Source organism: Crocodylus porosus, unplaced genomic scaffold (genome assembly GCF_001723895.1).
Source record: "Crocodylus porosus isolate Cpor-Errol unplaced genomic scaffold, CroPor_comp1, whole genome shotgun sequence".
Taxonomy (NCBI): Eukaryota; Metazoa; Chordata; order Crocodylia; family Crocodylidae; genus Crocodylus; species Crocodylus porosus.
The window spans coordinates 65,226,153-65,248,866 of record NW_017728948.1 but is presented as its reverse complement, the minus strand read 5'-3'; the positions used below and the strand labels follow the sequence as shown (position 1 = coordinate 65,248,866).

The following is a 22,714-nucleotide window of genomic DNA, read 5'->3' as shown; positions in this document are numbered from 1 at the left end:
ACTGTGAAATGGGTAAATGTTAAATTTCATGAGGGTTCCAGAAATAGTCGCATAGAATAAAGTTAACGTCATTTAAATCATAGGGACAAAGTAGTTATGGATGTCTTTATCCTCCAAATTTCTTTACCTATCATAGCAGAACAGTACATGCTAGTTTTATTCCAGCCAGGGCAGCATAAAATAAAGCTATCCTGCTGCATATATTGGGCTTAGCAGTATAAGTTATTGGAAAGTCTTGTTTTAAAACAGCTATTTTCTTGTGATTTGTTAGGGAAACTTGCAATCAGAGGGTGCTTACAGATGTGAAACCACACCCCAAAAACAGCACCTTACTTTAAACTTGGTACGTTCCCATGCCAAGCCCTAAGAATGCCCAGAAGAAATAGTGTGTTACTTCAGTCCAGCTTGCCCAATGTCTGTAAAGATTGGGCAAGTTAGTGGTACTTTTTTGGCACTTATTTAATACTTATTAAATCAGCTTTAGCTAAAAGCACCAAAAAGCCCCACTGAAGCACTCAATCATTACAGACACTGCAGAGCCAGGCTAAAATAACATGCTGCTGTTTCTGGTAAAGTGTGTGTTTGGCTTTTTTTTTTTTTTTTAAGGTCTGCAGGCAGCCAGAGTGAATACTACAGTAACCTAATATAAGCTGTACACATGTCCCGAGATGAGTCTTCACAGCATTTTATCATCTAAGCAACAGCTTTTTTATTTGCTTTATATAAGTCTTTTCTACATGTATTAGGTTTAAAATGATTTAAAAAAAATAAAACATGGAATAAAGCAGTGGGGGCTAACCTGTCTGGCAGAAATACCAAAAATTAGCTCTGAGCTCTCCCTGAGAGTGACTCCAATTCCCCTTCTCTGCCAATCTCCTGCTCTGCTTTCCGCTCCCTGTCCTATCTGCAACTGTGCTGCCTGACCCATCCCTGATCCGCTGTGGGCCCCACACCAAGGCCACCTGTCCCACTTGTGGCTCTTGTGTCCCAAGTTGGCCGCCCCTAGAATAGGATAATCAGACAATATGGGATCTATAGGAATCTAGACAAATAATCTACAGATTGAGTTGTGTTAAGTGTGGTCTAAGCCAAGATGATGTATTCTTATCCCTTTATAAAGCCTATCTCCCTCAATAGGTTAACTGCTTTCTTTTTCTCTCTCCTACTTACCTTGCCTCTCTCAGCAGTACCCTGTATTTGTCCCCCTTCCCTACCCTTCATACTCGAATTACTGCTTTCTATTTAGAAAGTTTACTTCCTGCAGTCCCTTCATAACATTTGATCCAGTAAGCTACTGCTTAGGAAAGCTTATGCATCTCCCTCCTTCATTTTTTCTTATAAGGCACAAATATACTCTGCCTTCTGTCTAGATAACTATTATGTCTGACATTTTAAAGCTGATTAAAAGATTTAGCTATATAACAGCTGTTAATGTTAATGGAAATTAACAAAGGGCCAGATGATTAATAAAAAAAGTAGCAGAGGAAATCTCAACCACAAGATTTTGCAAAATGCCTCTTTCAGTTGTTAGAACCATTGCCAGCTTTTGTCCTGGATGATGCAGTTATTAACAATGCACACTCACACTAGAGAACTATCTAAGCACATAGTAGACAGAAACACAAATCCTATAGCGATGTCCAATTTGTAAAAAATAAACCTGATTAAATTTGCACCTGTAATAAATTAAAGAAATAATATGAGAAAAGAAAACACTCTTACCTTTGTTATTGTATACATCTAGATAGTTTGGTGCTGAAAAAATTGTAATTAGTGAAGGGAAGCCTGTTGTTTGGCTTTTCCTGTACATACGATACCTAAAGGAAAGCACAAGTTGAATTATTATTAATCACATGTATGGTATACAACATATCAGGACTAGGTTAGACAAGGACTTGTATGAATGATTTGGACAGGGATGATCCTACCTCAAGCAGTGGTTGGACCAGATGACCTCTTAAGGTCCTTTCCAGCCCTACATTTCTACGATTCTATGTTAGTGACATCACTCAGAACAAGAAAACCAACAGGTTACCCCAAAGGGTTTTATAATGTAATGTCACAAGCAGGAATTATAAAAGGTCTTTGGAGTTGCACATGAAATATTTGCTACAGGTTTAGACTTTGCATATATTTGGAATTGCTGGGGACTCAAATGGGGCTAATCTCAACTGATGCCACTTGGTCACAGGTGACAAACTCTAGCATAGGAAGCATCATAGCTGATGGACCACTAAAGAAGAAAACTGTACATTTCACATTATAATACGGTCATGCCGAAAACAAGGGGAGTTTGATTACTGGCTACAATGGAGGTATATTTCACCCACCCCCTTTTTGTGGAGGCTCCTTCCCAAAGCATGTGTACAAATGTATTAAAAAATACCCCAACAGGTAGATTAAATAAACTATTTCAAATTTCTCAGGGTGCCAGAATATGCAGACATTTCCACAGGAACCTTTTGCAAGCTGAGAATTACCTTACACAGTTACATTATTTTACAAATATGCAAAACAGTTATCAATCATCAGGTGATGTTCTTCTGCATGCATGGACAAAGCTTGACTTCACAAAGGAATGCTCAATTAAGACAAGTCTGTGAACTAACTTGCTAATGCTCACCCATTTCTAGTACCCATACCTTAACAGATCAGGGGTTTACTGTCTGGATTTATTATCTGGACAATATTTGATCAAATAAACATTTGATCAAATATTTGATAGCTGTATGAATCTGAAAAAAGTTAAACATAGTATTTTTGTCCCTACTGCAGCACAAATAAAACCAATGCAGCCTCTTTGTTCTCTAAGAAAAGAATTTTTTAAACTAAATTTAAAACTTTCTCTTTACTCCAAAGCAATAAAGTGAAAACAACATTTTACTACCCCTTGGGTATTTGATGCCAGTTATTTTTGGCAGACTGACAAGTTGTTTTTAATTATTTAAGTGACTAGATAGTAAGTTACACAAAATAACATTTTAGAAACATATTGAGTACAGATCTCAATCCTATTATCTTACTACTTTACTGTTATTACTATTCAATGCCTGTAAGGTTTCTGTTCTCAGAAACGCATTAATTGTATTATAAGCAGGGTGTGAAAAGCTATGAATTCAGATACCCACTGTATTCTATTAATGCGATTCTAGTAGATATTTCAATGAAAAAGTGCTTTTGAAGTTTTAAAGAAAACATCTTTTTTTTTTTATTTGGTCTATGACAAGAGTCTCATTGACAAAACATGCTGATCCTGGAGCACCTCTGCACGCAAATCTGTCCCTGAACAAATGCCTTACAGTGTCTACCCTTCTCTCTGTACTGAGGGCATTCTAAGTAGTTTTGTGTTATACTTACTTTTTACATATAATTTTTATTATTTCTTTGAGGATTCTGAACACAAATATATGACAAAGACACTGACCGGGGGGAAGGTACAAAATTTGTAATTAAGTTTAGAAGACCTAAACAATTTGCAAATAGTCCATAGCAACTGATACTTTAGAATGTTGCTCAGACTGTCATTATGGAGGTGTAATTAGCAACAATTCTGTTGGGCTGCATTGACTTTTTTTTTTTTTTAATTAGTCTGGAGTTAAAATAATTTTTGGCCCAATGTGCCATTTAGTCACTAAACCAAGTAAATGGCAATATGGATCTATACTGACCTAGAAACCAGAGTAAACCTCCCAGATCCCTAACGTGTTTGTATTTGGGTCGAGCGAAACCATGTTAATAACCCCATGGCATGTATGTTCACAGCAACGAGCTAGTTTAGAGCTAACACAGATTAGGGAAGGATAGTCTCTCAGAAAGACAGAACATCTCTCCGAGCATACGGAAGTACAGGGAAACCTTTTAAGCAGAAGCTTGTTGCTTTATGATAGCACAGCTGTTTCCTTCAGTGCACTTTGTCCTCTGCTGTAAGCTTCTGGAAAGGTCAGGACAGCAGTCAGGACCAACCCCTTCAGGAAGAATGATAAGAGCAATCTCTGCACTCAGAAGATGGTGTAATAGGATGGGGGAATTGTCAGTGTGTATGAACAATGTTTATTTATGAAGCAAAGGGGAGGGGAAGGAAGAGGTGGGGAGGCACTTACCCAGCATCCTGGGCTTCATGGGCTCGGAGTATAGATAACAAGTTATTGTGCTGGAGGAATTCACATACAGCAGGGTAACTGTTGGAGGAAAAGAAAAGCACCTGTTACGGAATTATCGGGGGCAGAACATTTATCTCTAATGTTCAGATGTATTTGATTTGATCAAGTATGATCAAACACCCATCATTCATGAAACCAATCTCTGCTCCAAAGGTTTGGGGTTTTTTTTGTTTTTTTTTTACAGTCTTTTAGTGCAGACAGCACTAGAAGCTGCAGTTTTACATAATTTGGTGGAGAGGAACATTGGAAAGCTACAGTTCATTACATAACAACAGCCACCTTATTGCTTGTCAGAAAGAAAATAATTTCTATTATTATACCCTGAGATTCAACGCTCCCAGAGGAGGATAAATGTGGCACAAAGATTGGATGCAACAGAAAGCAACTTGCCTACTCATTACAGTATGTATTTGTTGCCTAGGGAAAGCATGTAATGTGATGGTGTGTGAAGGGAGATAGAGGTAGAACGTGGGGAGGGGGGAAGCAGGAGAAAAAGTGAACCTATGGCCAAACTGAAGCTGTTTAATCTTCTAGGAACCATCTCCCTGGTAAACAAGAATTCTCTCTCTTCTTAGCATCTTCAGCTGTGAATTGTATTAATCCTGATGCCCTAAATATGTGCGTATCAAATGCTCCTCACACGATTTCTCTACTTAGCTGTACATTTTCTATTACATTGACAAAAACAAAGTCATTAAACCAAAATGATGCAAATTCTGCCCTAATGATATTTTTTACGTTTTTACACTCCACATGGATGATGTTGCATCGGAAAATGAAGTAGAGGACTCAGCCTTCTGTCTCATTTTCAGTATTAGCCAAATCGTTCCTGCAGCAGCTTAATCTGTAGAAGCACTGAGCTCCTACTAAAAGCACAAACCTAATAAAATCTCATAAGCTGTACACATCTAAAAGTTTTGACAAGTTGATTTTTTTTCTTATCTCATACAAATTTAAAAATTCAAAACTTATTATATTTAAATAAGGCAAAATTTTAGTATGATGCTACATAATAGTGAACAGTGGTGGGTTCAGTGCTGCACAAAGTACAGATTCAACCTGCTTGTTACATATGCTCCCTGAACTTACAGCACCTCTCTTTTGAATTTCATGAGAATTTATAAATACATTTCTGAATCAGTTTATGAATTAAAATAAATTTGAATTCTTCCTTTCTTTCCATCTCTCTCCACACACACTGAAATTTAGCGTGTATAATGCTTTTTACAATTCCATACAGGCAGCTTAAACAGTACATGCAGTATGTATTTTGGTTTTAAGGGGTGGGGAGGGAATGGTTTTGTTAATAGAAATTGCTTTCCCACCCTTTGGTTGCTGGTGACTTTTCATATCTATAATTGAGAGGCATTTCCCCATCCCTGGGATGGTTATAACAGTCATTTTCTCTACGGCTTTCACGGCACAAAGCAAGAAGCCTTCTCTAACATTATTACAGCCTTAATATAGACCAGTAGGAGACCCTCCTTCATTGCCCTAGTCCCAGGTTCCAACCACAGCACCACCAAAATCTGACAGATTGCCAGGGAAACAAGAGTTCAGAAAACATGGGGCTCAGAACTAAAGAAGTTCCTCATCTGACAAAACTTTACCAAACCCTTTAAAAACTTTCAAGGGATTCTAAACAGACTTGCATTCTTGTCTATTTATAATCTCTGACTTTCTTACCAATCTGCTTATATATGGACAATCCACCTTTTGTTTTTCACTTTTTGATCTTTTCTCGTGAATCAGATATCATAGGCTTCCATTCTGATATACTGCTGCATAAGTCCTGCAATGCCAGCTATTGCATATAGGTAGTCTGAGCCAAGACTCGAGGCAAGACCATTACCCAGAAAACACTGGCTCAGTCCCCCTCATCTTGCAGAAGCTTAAAATATCCCACCCCTAAAACACTGTGCCCATGAGAAATCAACAAAGCCAAGTGCAAAGTCCTGCATTTTGGATGGAACAACTGCATGCACAAATACACACTGAGGAATGATTGGCTAGGCTGCAGTACTGCAGTGCAGGTTCCAGAGGTTACAGTCAACCACAAGCTGAATCTGAACTCGTTGCAAAAAAGCCAAAAGGATACTGGGTTGTTTTAGCAGAAATCTTGCTTTCATATCAAGGGAAGTGATGATTTTGCATTATATGGCACTGGTGAGGTCTCATATGGAGTCTCACACTTCAATAAAGATGGGACAGATTGACAAGAGTCCAGATAAGGGCAATCAAAACTATTAGCGGCATAAGAAACATGACTTACAAGAATAGGTACTTATTCTACAGAAAAGAAGATTGGGGGAGTTCTGATAATGGTTTTCAAACAGCTGAAAAGTAGTCATCAAGAGGATGGGCAGATTATTTATTCTCTGTGGCCATTGGAGACAGATAGATAGGAACAATGGTATCAAAGTGCAGCAGGGGAAATTTAGGTTACATATTTGAAATAATTTTCTCACTGTAAGGGATACTAGGAAGAACTTTTGCACTAGAATAGGTTACCTAGAGAACTTGTGACATCTCCATCCATGGAAATTTTCAAGAGCAAGTTAGACAGACACTTGACCGTGATAGTTTAGTCAGAGATGATCTTGCCTGGCTCACAGGTTTTTACCAGATGACTGGTTGAGGTCATTTCCTGCCCTATTTTTCTACAAATCTATTAAGTGCTGGCACACTTTTAGCTGAATTAAATGCAAGTGGGCAAACATTATTTAAGCAAAAAGGTACATTATTTTAAATGCACACATAATAATATGCATCATGTTATGACAAAATGTTATTGTAAAATTAATCACAGAATCTTAGGCTACGGACAAATGTACCCTTTAACTACTTTAAAAGGGGAGTTGGAGTTGCTGCTCCAGAGGGTGCATCAGCTGTTATGATGCATTTCCTGCAGTAATTTAAAGTTAGCTGAATTACTGTAATGCTGCTACATTGAGTTAAAGTTGGAATGGTTTTGCTATGCTGTAACGGTTACATGGTAACACCTTATATCAGTATCATTTGATATTGATACAGTTGGGCTCCCTCTATATAAACAGAATCATAGAAAAATAGGGTTGGAGGAGGCCTCAGGCCTCATCCAGTCCAATGGCCTGTTCAAGGCAGAATTATCCCAGTCTAAACTATTCCAGGTAAGTGTTAAAACTGTTCTTAAAAACTTCCACAGACAGAAATTCCATGATCTCACTAGGTAAACTGTTCTAGTGTTTAACAGCTAGAAAATTCTTACTAACATCCAACCTCAATCTTCCTTCTTTCAATTATGTCCGTTGCTTCTTGTACACTCTGCAAACCTAGGGCACTAGTACACATGCCAGGAGGTTGCTCTGATGCTCTGTACAGGGCATTAGAGCAACCTCGATTAACTGAGTCTGCCGGTGCATGGTAATTAACAACCTCCAGCCAGCCTCTGCATCTCATGTATCAGTGTCCCTGTGCTTCAAAATGGTGGTGGAGCACTTTAACTAAAACTTATTCAATAAGCTTAGGTATAGTGTGCCCACCACTATTTTGAAGCATGGGGATGTTGACACATGAGACACTGCAGGTGCTTTAATTAGAGTGGCTCTTGGAGCTGCTCTAATTAAAGTGCTCCCTCCCCTTATCCGCAGAGCAAATGTAAAAACACCCCTGCAGACTAGTTGATTGGCCCCAACTGCCCCCACGTCCCCTCCCCATCTTGCCACTACTGCTTATCCTCAATCACAACTCTGGCTCCAGCCCCACTCTGGTCCCCACATTATCAGACATCAGTGGTTGTGGCCAAAGCTGCTCCAGCCCCAGGCTCTGGGTTGGAGCCAGAGCCAGGGAGAAACTGGTGAGGCCTCACCAATGGTGAATAACCAAGCAAGTCTGGCTGTCAGACATTTATAACAATATATTCTCTAAACATATATCCACAACATATCTTTTCTAAATACTTTCAAAGGCAACAAAAGAGAAACTAAACAATTCAGGAAATCTGCAGAGAGAACTTGGCACACTACAATCAACAGTAACACATTCAAGCAAATTATCTCCCCAAAATGAGCCACAAAATGGCTATCCAGCCTAATAGATGTTAGTTATAAAATGCAGGATATCTTTGCAGTTCATTTGTATCACTCTCTAATTTAAGCATGTGTTATTTTACATAAAGGGTGATAGTTCTTGCACAGAAGAAAGGGAACTCTCTGGGTGTGAACAGATATAACACTCAGAATGATCTAAATAGACTTTAAACCCCAAGAGTCTACATGTGCATGCCACCTGAAACCAGTTTAAACTTCCTGGAATGTTTCAAAAGCATACAGAGAAAATAACTTTGAACTGGTCCTCCTTGAACCAGTTCTATGTTGTGTGGACACACAGCATTCTGTGCTAGTGTCTAGAGTCAGTCTTCAAAACATCCCAAATTGAACCATCCCTCACCTCCCTCCACCCCTCATACCCACGCAGGATAATGGGGTTTCTCCAGGGTGCAACCAGGACCCTACTGCCCAAAGATCTATTGCCTACAGAAACCATGGTGTGCAGTGCTAGGGAAGCAGGAAGCCTCTGTGCCAGGTTCAGTTTCCTGCTAGTAACCCTGGGGCTTCCAGCTTCCTTGGGATGAAATACAAGCAGACAGCTCCTAGGGTGGGGGTGGTCTTTGTAGCCTCCTGCTTGTGGTGGTTGGCTGGTTGTGCCTGTAACGGTACATACTTGTCAAGTGCTCATGGTGGTGCCAGGGAAACAGAGCCATGCACAATGGGAACTTATAGAACAAAATGGCTGTCCATCCCATGTTCAATGTGATGTGATTACCCATTAGCTGTTAATTGTTCCTCATAGTCTGTCCTGCACTTCCGGAACTAGCTCTCCCTGGCAGGTTCCACAGTGTCTATGCAATTGCTGGCAATACCCGAGGAGTTCTGGGTGTGGGGAGGGGTAGAGCACCCAGCCCCCTGAGAACCACAAGCAAGGGTCCACATAGCACCCCCAGCACCAGGCAAACACTCCACTCCAATCCCCTGCCACAATCAGGGTCTTTCTGCCTCCTCCCTTTCTAGGGCAATCCTGGAGAAACTGTGGGCACTAACCTCTAGAAGGCATGATGGTCTGGGTACTCTACCACCCATAGTGGCATTTTGGCAGCAATGCAATCCCTAAAAAGTGAGGGTTCTATTGGGAACCCTTAGCACTGAAGCTGTAGACACTTCTGTCCAGGGACAATTGTGATATAGTTCCCAATCAGTGATGTTCTTGGAATGGTTTAAGTGTTATGTCGGTCCATGGCTCATGCTTAACTCTGCTGTCTCAGGGCACAACAGCAGATGTCATGACTCACTGGCTCTTCCTCCATTTGCCCAAGCATCCTTCAAGGCTTTAAGAAGCCATTTAACTCCTCTCTGTGAAAGTCAGCGTGTAAACAAACACTGAAGTGACACACTTTACTTGTCTGACATGCAACACCAAAGTGAAACATCTCATGGGTATCCCTAAATCTGCATAAGGGTAGGGGAGTGGTTATTTCACTCAAGGGGAACCCAGATGTCTTCTCAGCCTGAGCCAAGCTGAGGGCATGGTTGACCACCCCTACCAGAAGCCTTTTAACTCCATTTGCTGTGAAGTACTGGCAGAGCAAGTTCTCAAGATGCTTTAAGCAGGGTGCAAGTCATGACCTTTCTGTTGTATTGTACTAGCAGTAGCTTGATGGAAATAATATGTGCACCAGGGGCCTAAATTTTAGTACTACAACCTGATCTGCACAGGTACAGTACCACACACCATTTAATCTTAATGAAGTCCCTTACAGGGACCGGAGCATGCCCATGCAGCCTATTATAGATAGGAATCTACTGAACTTGATGCAGCTGCTGGCCTATTTCACATGCAAATCGGCAGCCATTTTTGCAGGCGGAGCACAGCAGGCCCCCCTCACCTCTCATTCTTCAGTGGGCCCTGGTGGCCCTGACCCTGACTCTCACTGCTGGTTGGCTGAGAAGGCTGTCCATCATGTGACCCCACCACCCTCTGCTGAGTGGCAGCGGAGGGGAGGGGAGGGGGAAGGAGGACAGGACAAACAGCCATCACAGCCAATCAGTGGTGAGGGGCAGGGGGGGGTGGCAGCCGTCTTGCTGTGCCGGCAGCTCCCCTTCCCCCTCCAACAGGCTGTGCGGCCAGGCCACAACACCCACGTGGACTGCTGCTCTCCCAGAGGGAGCCAGCATTTTATTTTTGGCAATATTTTCATTTTTTCAGTGAGCCCACTAAAAGCGTGAAGCCTGCATCTTTTTTGCAAAGCCCGTCTGAAATCATAGTTTCTGTGAAAATTGCAAAATCACAATTTTGCTAGGTCCCTAATTATAGCATTCAGATCAGTAAGTCTTTCTTCTCTTAGTCACTACAGTCAGTCCAGTGCAGGACAGTAGAAGCTGAACGTATTATTTGGGAGCCCAATGGAAACGATTCTAGCAGTCCCCGTATACTCCCTGTTACTTTACTCAGTGACCCAGTAAAAACCGTTTCCACAAATGCCAATCCCATAAAGCATTTTGGGCAAAATAATGGATTTGCTTTCAGGACTAGAAATTATCTTCATATCAGCATTAAATAAATTGGGAAAGCCCTCGGGAGAAGCTTGTACTATCATTATCTTGTGCTGTATGTTTGTAGGAATAGAGAGGATGAATAAAAAATATCATGACTATTAAGCCGGAATAGCATACCAACAAAAACGCTTTAAAAATAAAAATAAATACCAATAATCATTACTATATTTACTTGATCCAGAGCAAGGCTTTCATCCTCCACCATTTAAAGTGGGGAGAAATCCTACCATTTTGTCTAGGATTTGGGTACAAGGCCGGGGGGGGGGCGGGGCAGGTAACTGCTCTGGTTGTGGCCTTCCCTGCTATCTCTGCCCTCTTTGCATGGCTCCCCTTGAAGCCTCGCCCCCTCACCACCACCTCTTTGCCCATCTCCCTCACCCTGTATCTTCCCCTCCACCTTCCTTCCCCCAAAGCTTTGGGCTCCCCACTCTCCCCACTGCAGCCTCTGCCCCCTGCCCAGACTCTCCACCCTCCCTGCTGTTTACCCTTCCTGTGCTCTGGACCTGTGCTCCAGCCTGGCAGCAGTGATGGCAGCTGTAACTGGGCCTTAGAGACAGGCTGGAGCTACCATGCCACTTCACTGAGAGTTGCTACAAAAAGATGAGGGGAGATGTGGGGGGAGGAGGGATGGGGAGCTTGAGACTGCAGGGGAGGGCACCTGAGGGGACAGAGGCTGCACGGAGACAGAGGTGAGAGGGCAAGCATGGGGAAGGCGGTGGGGGAGGTCAGACAGCAGGGAGCAATGGGCCTTCCTTACCACCTGGCCCCCCTACCATTGCTTCCCCCACTGCAATAGTAGGAGACATATATAAGATGACTCCACATAATTTGATTTTATACATGGAAAATTATAACAAATGTATACATTTTCCTTGTACAGAATCTAATTATTGGGGGGGGGGGGTCTTCTTAAACTCAAGTTAATTTTGAATTCACATAAATATGGTACACACCAAATTGAGCATCAATAGTAACTATGTGTGCTAATAATGAACTAACCTAATAGCTATATTAACAAAGTAGACCTTTGTCTTATGGGTAGAATTTAATGAATGAATGGCCTTCATTTCTATTTTCTAATTATAATATTAATCTCAGTCTTTCCAGAAACGTTCACATTCAGACAAAATTGGTAACGTATACCTACAACTTTGTACCACAACTATGAAAACTTACAGAAAATCCCACTTAGCATCTGAGTTGCTAAAAACAGTGAGTAGAAAGATAATCTAAGAATTCAAGTAGAGTACAAGGTGTAAGGGAAAGTAAATAATTATTCCTACAAAAGGTGCTGTTTGTTTCCATTCCAGGAATTTTATAATTGTTCCTAATCGAGTTCATAACACCCAATCTTCGCTCTAGACAGCATTTGGATCAATGCATGATAAGCATTAATTATTAACTACAAAGCATATACTGCCTTACATTTAAAAATATTTTGAAAGTGCAACAAGATGAAACTCACAAAATATAAATGGAAGTAATTAAAGCTAGGTGAATATTTGGGATGGCAATTTAAAACCAGATCTTATAAACACTATGTAGTTAAATTTTCATTGCACTCAATGTGAGGTTTGCTTAAGTGAAGACTCCATTAATTGGTTGTTTTTTGTACCTTCATATTTTGTACACATTAATTTGAGTGGCAGATGCATGCACTGCCCAGTCACGACATCCTGGAAACTGGAGCTATTTTAGAACTGCCTTGAGAGTGTGTCTAAGACAGAGAGCCTGAGAGTGGCTCAGCGGGCACACTCAGCACTGCAGTAAAGCAGCTGCACAGTGTGGTTTCCAGAATTTCATATTCATGGACCAGGAGTGAGTGGGTAGGACATGTTTCTTGGGGGTGCTCCAGGGTTTGTACAAAAGCACTATTAACATGCTCTAACGATACAGACAGGTGCTTAGTGGGATTTTCAAATCTCATTAGGAGCCTAACTCAGGGTGATTTCCATGGGAGTTTAGCAACCTGTGCCCTTTTGAAAATTCTACCAATTATCTATCTTTTTATATACAGTCCTTCTAAAATCTGGCTTTAGGCTACTTATCTTCATAAACATTTATTTGGAACTACAACAGAGCAAATTCTTCCACCCAGCTTCATTTTTAGTGTGACTTTATGAATAGCCTACACTGATGCTAACAAAATTAACATAATATATTAGGCCTGGGCTATGCAGCTAGTATTTGCTTTGGATTTGGCCAATTCAGGGGACAGTGATTCATTTTGGTGATTTGAATCACTGTCCCAAATCAATCTGGCCAAATCAGATTTGGAAATTCAGCTGCCACCAAATTGGCTGAATCAAACAGGCTCCATCTGCCACTCACTCTCCCAGCTGTCAATGGCTGCCCCACCCGACCCCTTTTAAGAGCCAGGATGCTAGTGCCAGCCAGGGCAGCCATTGACATGGCTGGGAGAGCGGGTGGGGGTTGGGGAGTGCTCAGGGGGGCTGGCGGAGCAGGCAGGGGACGGGGCCTGGCAGAAGTCCCCCCATAGTCTCCTTCCCATCCTCCACCCCCTCCCGCCCCCTATTTACTGGCACAGAGTCTGGGTCCAGCTCCCTGTGGCAGTGAGTGGGGACTGCTTAAATCTCCAAAGCTCTCTGAATCTTTTCCAAATTGATTCAGAGAGCTTCAAATCGATTCAACCTTTTTACTGGTCTCCGGATTTGATTTGGATTCAGAGATTCGGCTGCCAAATTTGAATCTCCTTCAAATCAAATCAACACCCAAAGCTTTACAGAGCCCTAATACATATGGGTCTGCCTGAAAGGACTTTTAGGGTTCAGAGAAAAAATAATATATAATTGACTAATGTAATTTGGTTGGAAAGCTAACTGTTCTGGAATGGATAGAAAGTCAAATTATGCCACACATTTCTGATATGAAACAAGATGGAGATATGTATGTGAAATACAAAACTAATCAATGACAGAACATGATTCATTACACTCTGAGAAGCAATTCTACTGTCACTACATTTCTGAACAACAAAGTGAGCAATACAATGGAAAACTCATTAGATTACATGCAATCTAATAAGCTGCAGTATAAATTAAGATTTACTGTCTTTCCATTTTATTAATTTCTACAAAAATATTTAGCAATTGTAATGAAGTCTGATTATCTAAGTCTTGTAATTACAATGCTAAGAGAATATGTCCAGCAGTGTGAATGATAGCAACTTGCCAGCTGGACAAGGCTGTTAGTTGGAAGAACAAACCATATTTCTCAATTAAAGCACTACAATTAGTGCAACAAATAGCTTTGCTTTGGACTTTAAGCTTAATTTATCACTTCTGATGGGAACAATATCATCATTTCTAAATCCTAAATGAAAGTATACTTCAGGAAATGGGGGTTGAGACAAATTCAGTCACATTGTATAGCAGTGAATACATTTGTATAGTATTATAAAAGCATGCCTATTAGTCTGTAATGAGATCATGTGCTTACTGACAGAATTTCTTTTGCTATTATATGAAGCATAAAACTAGAATGAGGCATTCTAGCTGGGTTTTTTTAAATCAATGATATAAGAAAGCATCATAAGATAAATCAATAACTTTGCTGTAGTTACCATCGTGCTATTTTTAAATGTGGTTATTAGAGGTTTCTGTAGCCCTCTGACACAGATCTCACCAACATGGTTAAAAAACTGATGGCTGTCAGACTAGCCATGGTTGATTGTGCTGTCATGCTTCTAGTCATGTTGTCACGGCATGCCAGAATAGAGGATTCCTTCTAGTGATGCATCATTCTGCCTCTCCTGAGATGCATGTGGAAGGTACATAATGGTGATGGTTCTACAACTGAAAGTCAGCAGTATACCCAAGACCATAAAAGGAACTCTTGGTGAACCAGTTGGCATATAGTCTACAGCTTGCATATTTAGGCCATAATAACTATGTTATAATGTACTTTCCAACATACTTCTGTCTTTTTTTAAGGCCTTTTCCTCTATTTAAAAAAAAAAAAAAAAAAAAGAAGGAAAAAAAATTTTCAGCACCATTCGTCTTTGCTTCCTTCCCTTAACTATCAAATCTTACTTAATGTTGCAAGAAAATACCATTCATTCCAGAAATGCATGTTTAAACTTTACATACATATGTAAAAATACGATATATAAATAAACAAGCAAACACACAAACACGCATGTAAATATACAAAAATAAAATATATAAAAACATATTCTATAAGGTTAGCCTGCATTATTGTGTTTGTTACTAGAAATAATGGCCGTAAATTAAAAGTTGTATTTTATCATTAATATAAGAGCAAAATACTTTGCAGTGAGTGGGACAGGAATGAAATGATCAACAGTAGAGTTAAAACAAAATACTTTTGCAAAAACTGTTGCTAAATATGCTGGGATAAAGTTCAGAAAGCGTCAATTAAAAAAAAAAAAAGCAGCTTTGTTGAAAATATTACTTAAAATGTGGTCATTAAGAGTTAGTGAAAATCTTAGAGACAGATAACAATACTCCAGAGTAGGGGATATTACCTAGACAAAAATCAACACACAGCTGGGAACCTGGAACATGAAAATTTATGTCCCACCGTTGGCAGTGACTGACTTTAAATAATATTTTGCAAATTTTATTTTTAGGCTTTCCAGGATGCCTACGCATCTCCCTATGGTCTCATACAAAGGTTTTCAAACTCTTTCAAAGTATGGTTAAAAAAAGAGAGATTATCTTCCCTTGTATTTTATGGACTACTTCAGCTTCCCCTTTCCAACTATTTTTCCTGGGATTCTGTTTACATGTCACACTTCAGCAACATGAAGCAGCAAAAATGTTCCCCCCAAATTATTTATTTTTCAGGTCTCATCCAATGAAATGCTGGATTCCTATTACTTTTGCATTCGGCAAAGAATTAGAGAAATTGGTGATCTTCATATGCCTTTGAATGCATTGATGGCAACAGGCTTTTGAGCTGAATGTTCACTTGAACCTACTGGCTGCAAACTGATCGTAACAATATGTTGATCGTTTCAGATATTATTCTGCCACTTGCCTTGTCCACAGAAATATGCCTCTTGTCTTGTACTTAAAATTGTCTAAAAAGGTTGCTTTTACAAAAGGGCTAAAATGGCTGAAATTATATGGAGTTTATTAATAGTTTTGGTGACTGCAGTGGTCCCTTATATATGGTGGCAGGATTGCAGCCAAGCCTACTAGTAGTAAGGGGAAGAAACTAAATTGCATCCTTTTCCTTCCACAATCAGTTAGTTTATAGGCTAGACTTATGGTGCATTTTGTTAAGAGTTTTTATATAAACCTCTGGAAAAAATCCAACAGGCAGCTGAGTTGACTACATTGTTTACCTATGAAGCTGGTCATAATTTGTAGACTATTATGTTTTCTTCATAGTTTTTCTTTCATTGCACTGGATGATGATGAAAGCAGTAAAAATAAATCAAATACAAATATCAGTGGGTTTCAATGACATTCACAGGTGTGAATGTCCTGAATTGCAACCAATTAGCTCACTATTACTCACAGACCAGCAGAGATTTCATATCATTAAGGAACCATGGTTTTAAAAGCTCTACTACAGCCCTTTAACATATACATATAGGCTAGGGACAGACATTACACACAAACCAGTTTAAGTGATCAGAAACTAGTTTAAACCTATAACAGAACAGACATTCAGTGCACATAAACCAGTTTCAAAATGGCCTAAACCACTTTGAGATAAACCTGGTTGAATGTAGTGTTAGGTTTAACTGACAGAGCTCAAACCATTTTATTCAAAGTCTGTCCCAGACCCCTTTCTGGTTTAAGTTAACCCAGAGTCCTCCAGCATCTCAGCATGCTCTCTGGGTTAGGTTCTCTGCTCCAGCCCAACAGGGCTGGTCCTGCCCCTCTGCTCTCTAGTCCAAGCAGGGACAGGACATGGTGAGACACCGGCCAACATGGCCCATTTTAGGCAAAGTGGACAGGGAGGGGGAGGGGATTAATTCTTCCCTCCTTCCCCACTGCAACCAAGGTCTGCCTGTTTGCCAGGAAGAAGAGGTGAGGGGGCTGCAGTGATGGTCCCTGGGGCTGGCAGACCCCAGCTGCAGGGCAGAAAGGATTGAGGGAGAAATTAACCCTTCCCCTTGCTGCCTCCACTTTAATGGGGCCATGCCAGGGCTCTGTTCCATGCGTGGAAGTGGGGTGGGGACTCTTCCCCCTCCTCCTCTCCACAAGGTCGGGAGGGAGGGCCCTCTGGAGCACCAGAGGGGGACTCCTGCTTCCTTGGCTCTCCCTCTGTCGCCATGGGGTGGGGAGGGGGGTCCTGCAAGTCTGCCAAACCCCAGAGGGGGACACTTCCCCTTGCTCCTGCCCCACCGCCACCAGGCAGGGAGAGTAAGTAGCTTTATGCCAGGCTCCCCTGCCCCAGAGAAGGATTCTTCCCGCTGCTCCTCCCCATCTCTCCCCACTGCCCCAGGTAGGGAGGGGAGCTCTGTTCAGGGCTGAGAGGGACTCTTCCCTCTTCTCCCCCCATGCTGTGTGGGACAGGGAGGGGGTGCTCTGTGTGCTGCTGGCCGGCCCAGCCCAGCTGGGGTACAGGGAGCAGCTGTAACTGAGCTGCAGCTGCTGGGGTTGGCCCCATCCCCATGGCCAGCCTCACTCAGCCCCAGCCCAGGCAGCTGCACAGTGGGGCCAGGCTGGGTTGTGTGGGCGAGGCACAGAGCATCCCCTCCCCACCCTGCAGCAGCAGGAGGAAGAGAAGGAGGGAAAAGAGTCCCTCGCTCTGTGGCTGGGCAGCCTGGCATAGAGCCCTCTTCCCCACCCTGCAGTAGTGGGGAAGGAGCAGGGGGAAGAGTCCCCCTGTGGGGCTGGGCAACCTGCAGAGCCCCCCCCCCCCCCATGGCAACGGGAGGGAAGGAGGGGGGAAGAGACCCCCCCTCAGCACTGAACAGAGCTCCTCTTCCTGCCTCATGGTGGTGGGGGAGAGGAAGGAGGCTTGTGTTATGGGACTGTTCCCAGCAGCCAGAGCACCACTGAGGTGGGCAGAGTTCTCCCCCCCTCCTCCTCCGCCACCACAGCAGATTGGCCACACTCCCTCTTCCCCCATCCTCTGAACAATGCAGGCCAGGATTTGGGCTTAAACCCCTCCTCAGTCTTACTCAGGCTTGGCCATGTCCCGCCCTTAGCTCAGCTTCCCCGTGGAAGGTAAGGGCTGCTCTAATGCCCCCAGGCTTGTGGCCTGAGCCACTGAAGGCTTCTGCCTACATTTCCAGAATGAAAAGGGAACGCCTATCCTATTGCAAACCGGTTCAATCTCTACAGGTTAGACTAATGGTGCAAAGATTGAATCAATTCAGGTTCAGGCTTTTTTAATGTCTGTCCCTTAGCCATATAGCTGGCCCAATTTTGTGCTCCTCGTGAACCCAAAATTCTCTCTTCAACAATGTCTTTTAACTACTGTGAACTGTTTTAAGACTTACTTCTCCTAAGAAGTTTCATTTTTGGGGAAATACCTCTTTTTCTTACATGAAATAAGCTGATGAATTTATACGGGGGTTGCTGCAGCCTACAGCCTGCAGAGCTACTGATCCAGGCCCAGAGCCAGGGGACTTTAGCAGCATTTGGCAGTGGAAGAATTTGCCCATTCTGTGCCATGGCCAGATGGTAAGAAGTGGCAGTGGCTGTGGCCAGGTCTTAGCACCAGCCCATCTCAGACCTGAGCTGGGTCATTCTGGTTTGCTGTCAGAAACATGTTTCTAACTGATCTTAGACACAAGTGGTCACATCACAGAAGCCTTTCCTAGTTAGTACCTTTGCTGGCGGTCACAGAGTAAGGAAAAGTGAAGCCATTATCACACATCTAACACTTTTTCTAGTTCACTGCTGAGGCCATATAGAGATAAGCCTTCAGTTGTGCTACATGTACTATACCTGGTTCTATAGATACACACAGAACTTGAGTCTTCAGTACCAAACTGCTATTGACTGTTAAACTGTTTTATATGCTTCTCTGCTGTTTAGATTTCTGCCAGTTTCAGAGGTGCCCATACCTTGCCATCATATTTGTTATCAGGGTTTATAGCTGTAAATCAATGCATGTAAAAGCAAGCCCCCAGAATGAAAAAAAAAAATGCAGATTTTTTTTTTCAAAATAAATCCCGGTTTAGAAACTATATCAAGTTATTTGTGAATAGATATTTTATTATGCACAATACAACTCAGTAAGATTTTGTGTGTGTTCTTACATTTTCAAAACTTACTTTATATCAAATTCCAGAAAAAAAAATGCATCTATAGCCAGTGTTCATGTCACAAAGGACATTTTCTTTTTTTTCTTTGGCACATACTATTATGAGCTTTGCTATTAAGGTATAGCTGAATGTACTTTATTTACTTATTTATTTTTAACTGAAAGAGAAAATTAATTTCCCTTGAGTATAAACTTTGCTACTGATTGTACCAACGAATGATATAAAGCACTGTATAACCCTCTCTCAAAAAATGCTTCATTGGCAATTCAAGAGGGCTAATTTTTCAAAAATGTTACTTTTCTCTCTTCCTGTAGGATTAAGTGGCTGTAGAACAGTTCTCCCACATTAAGCAAGGATCTCCCAAAGGAATATTGTTGGTATTAGTCGTCCTTTCAAATGTGTGGTAGAAGGACTTAGTTTTTTCAAGAAATTCATCTTCACATTAATAGGCATCTATGCAATAAGTCTACTCTTTTCTTCTCTATTTGAATACTAAGAATACTTCACAGAACAAAGTACATTAAAAGAAGATAAGCTTGCAAATTCAAACTTTTAAAACTTAGAAAATACAAAAACTAAAACTGTCTGTGCCACCTAAACTTGCTCTACTTCTCCTTATGCATTTATGATACAGTCACTTACTGTTTTGGGGGGGTTGGGGGTTTTTTTGTTATTTTTTTACATTGGACACTGCCTTATACAGTGTAAAGCACAGGTGATGCACACTAGGTATATCTACACATGCATTTACTCCAGCCTAGATTTACTGTGAAGTAAGCTCCTGTGTTGTAAGGGTTTTTGGGTAGGTGTCTACATGTGTGAGGATTAGGATGAAGATTTGCTCCCAGGTCCCTGCAGCCCTGTAATGCATCCCTGTGACCATGGGGGGAACTCCATGCTCCCCCTTGGGTGCTAGGGCAGAGTCTGGCAGTGAGCACTGGGCCAGGAGACATCTGTCATCTGGCCCAAGGGGGATGACTGCTGCTGGGGCAGAGAGCTCCTCGCCAGGGCTCCCTGATCAGAGGCACAGGGCTTGGAAACAGCTGCAATAGATGGGCAGGTCTCAGGCCCCCGCCTGATCTGCCTGTAGGATAGCTAGCAGCTAGCTTGCTGCTAACTGTCCTACTGACAGATCGGGACAGGGGGCTAGAACCTGACCCACCCCTGTAGCTCTTTCTAAGCCCCATGCCCCCATCACCTGATCAGAGAATGGCCCTGGGACCTGCTCCTAACCATGACAGTTTCTGGCCAGTTTCAGGTTTCCCCTGGACTCCATGGGGAAGCCTGCATGTGCATCCCAGAGCTGTTCCCATGCAGGGAGCTCCCAACCCCTACTCTGCAATTTCAACTGGGAGATAAGCTTCTTCCAGCGGCCACCCAATGGTTGTGGAGCCTCTGCTGGGAGATTAGGGTCCCCCAGCTACCTGCTTTGCAATTGCATCTGGAAGCAGGGGTCTTAGACATAGTCCCCACCAGGGCTCCTGTGGTAGAGCCTGCCCCAGCAGCAGACAGCTCCCCAGGGCAGGGAGCTACCTCCCACTCACCATGGATGGCTACCCAGAAGCAGATTTGGCTCCTGGTCCAGCATCTACAGGAACCATTACTAATACCAAGTAAATTTGCTACTTGTATTTGTAGGTAGCCAATTTACTTGGGATTAGGAGGATTTACCATGAAGTAAGCACGTGCACATATAGACCCACATGCTTACTTCACAGTAAACTATGCTAAATTGCCCTTTGAGCGTTTTATTTAGATGCGCCCACTGTGTTTAAATTCATTATTTCTTTTAATTCTTGTCATTCAACATGTAGCTCTAGATCAACTTTTTTTCAAAAACAGTCCAAACCCTATACTGAATATAGAATTACTGGATTTACTTAAATAAAAGCAAAGTTTCCCCCGCACTCCCTGGTAGAACTGGAACTTTTAGATCCACAGAATAGTTTCAGATTTTGAAAACCCTTTTAGTACAAGTAAAATAGAATAAAATGAAACAAAATAAACATTCTTAACTAAAAGAATACAGGCATTTTTTGTTTTGGTTTAAAGCCATTTTTCATTAAAAAATGTTCCGATAGAAAATTTGGAAAAGCTGTACAATAACTTTTACAAATTGCATTTTAGAACAAGGAATCCAAAGCTAAATTAAGCAATCCTTATTCAATGGAACACCTAATTTATGTAGGGGTGGGTCCCTCTAAATGCTTCGTCTGAAAGCAGCAAGAATTCTTCATAAAGAATTTGGAATCTAGTCCTACTGAACAGTGGCATTCCAATGAGTAACAGCATGGATGAGGGGAACAAGGAAGAGGGCTTCTGGTCAGGAAGGCATTTTAATAAAATACATAAAGGGTATATGACAACCTGGGGCAGAGAGGAGGAAGGGGATTTGTCTTGCCTACATAAATTGCATTTGTTTTCCCACTGAATATTCAGACTTTATACTTTGCTTTTACAGCATGGCACACAAAAAATCTGGGTGAAACGCAGAATTTCCATTCCATGAAGCAGTAAGTAGCTCAGTTAAAGTGGGTGGAAAAGGAGGGGGCGGGGGGGAACAAAAAGTAAGCAAAGATTGCAACATTTCCACTAGATTTTTTTGTCCCACAATATGAAACAAAGCAAATGGCTGTCCTGACTCTAGGAGTTTATGTTGCTCTCATTCCCAAATTCTCCCCAGAGTTATGAGTTCCCAATCAGCAAATGATGAACCACAGTAGCACCTGAAGCCCTAACCATGCATCTTCCCTGCCTTGGAAGCTGTGGCACCTGCAAACACCAGGAGGAGTCTGCATGGCAAGAGATACCTCAAACCTTTGGATAGCAGGTGCTTTCCAAAACCAAACATGTCAAGTAAGAAGAAACAACATAGCACTTTTGGCAGAAGTCTGTCAGAACAAGTACTTTTCAGAAATTGGCAATTTCCAAAAATACCAACAAAAAAATATAAAATAAAAATCAGAAAATCCCCCAACCTGCTTACATGCATATTACTACATTATGGAAGTGTTTTTTTCATCTCTATCTTACTTTGCAGAGTCCATTTCAATCAGTCAAAAATAAAACACAGCTGACCAAGTTAAAAACTAGCAGGCTTTTCTGACACGACCTAACGTTCTGACTGCATCTCATATGTCATGCTGAATCAGAGAAGAGCAGTGACTCACAAAGGAAACAGAATACCTTAGTGACAAGCTACAACAGCACTCCTCTTCTTGAATATGTAACCATAATGTTCCTTCTTAATACCCATGTTAGATTAAATCCCTTATATACAATTATCCTAGTACCAGAGTATATTTTGCATTATTGGGGTCACTGACTTCATTAACGTAACTTTGAAAGGGGAAATAAACATTGCTAAGATTAACTCAGAAAGTAACAGTCTTCTCACTGCACTAATGGGAACCCTTTCACCAGTAATTGGGAAAGCCCAATAAATTCCAGAAAAACATGATGAAAAAAATTTCTGCCAGCTGGCTTTCCTAACTTGGCCAGGGAGCACTGGAGCATCCCAACAGCATAATAGGTGAAGCAGCAGATGGAGATACATGCAGACTGAATGCTTTGATTTTAAAATATTTTGGTATTTAAGATGTTTTGAAAACTACCCTTTTCACTTAACACTGTTTGAATTTTCATTACTAAGATGTGGGGTTTGAAAACATGTATTTGTATTACAATACACATACTCATACATTCCCCTTGTACTTGGCCTTGGTGAGGCCGCAGCTGGAGTACTG

The 22,714-nt window shown here is 41.7% G+C and overlaps 1 protein-coding gene across 1 annotated transcript in view; it reads right to left on the bottom strand.

Moving 5' to 3' along the window:
* The window catches only part of PPP3CA (protein phosphatase 3 catalytic subunit alpha), a gene marked incomplete at its 5' end in the record, with an annotated part of 217,284 nt that overhangs the window by 61,916 nt on the left and 132,654 nt on the right, over window positions 1–22,714 (bottom strand). Inside the window, 2 exons of the mRNA XM_019552626.1 lie at window positions 1,723–1,817; window positions 4,101–4,178. Of these exons, the coding sequence (XP_019408171.1) occupies window positions 1,723–1,817; window positions 4,101–4,178 (173 nt within the window). The remainder of the gene's footprint in view (window positions 1–1,722; window positions 1,818–4,100; window positions 4,179–22,714) is intronic.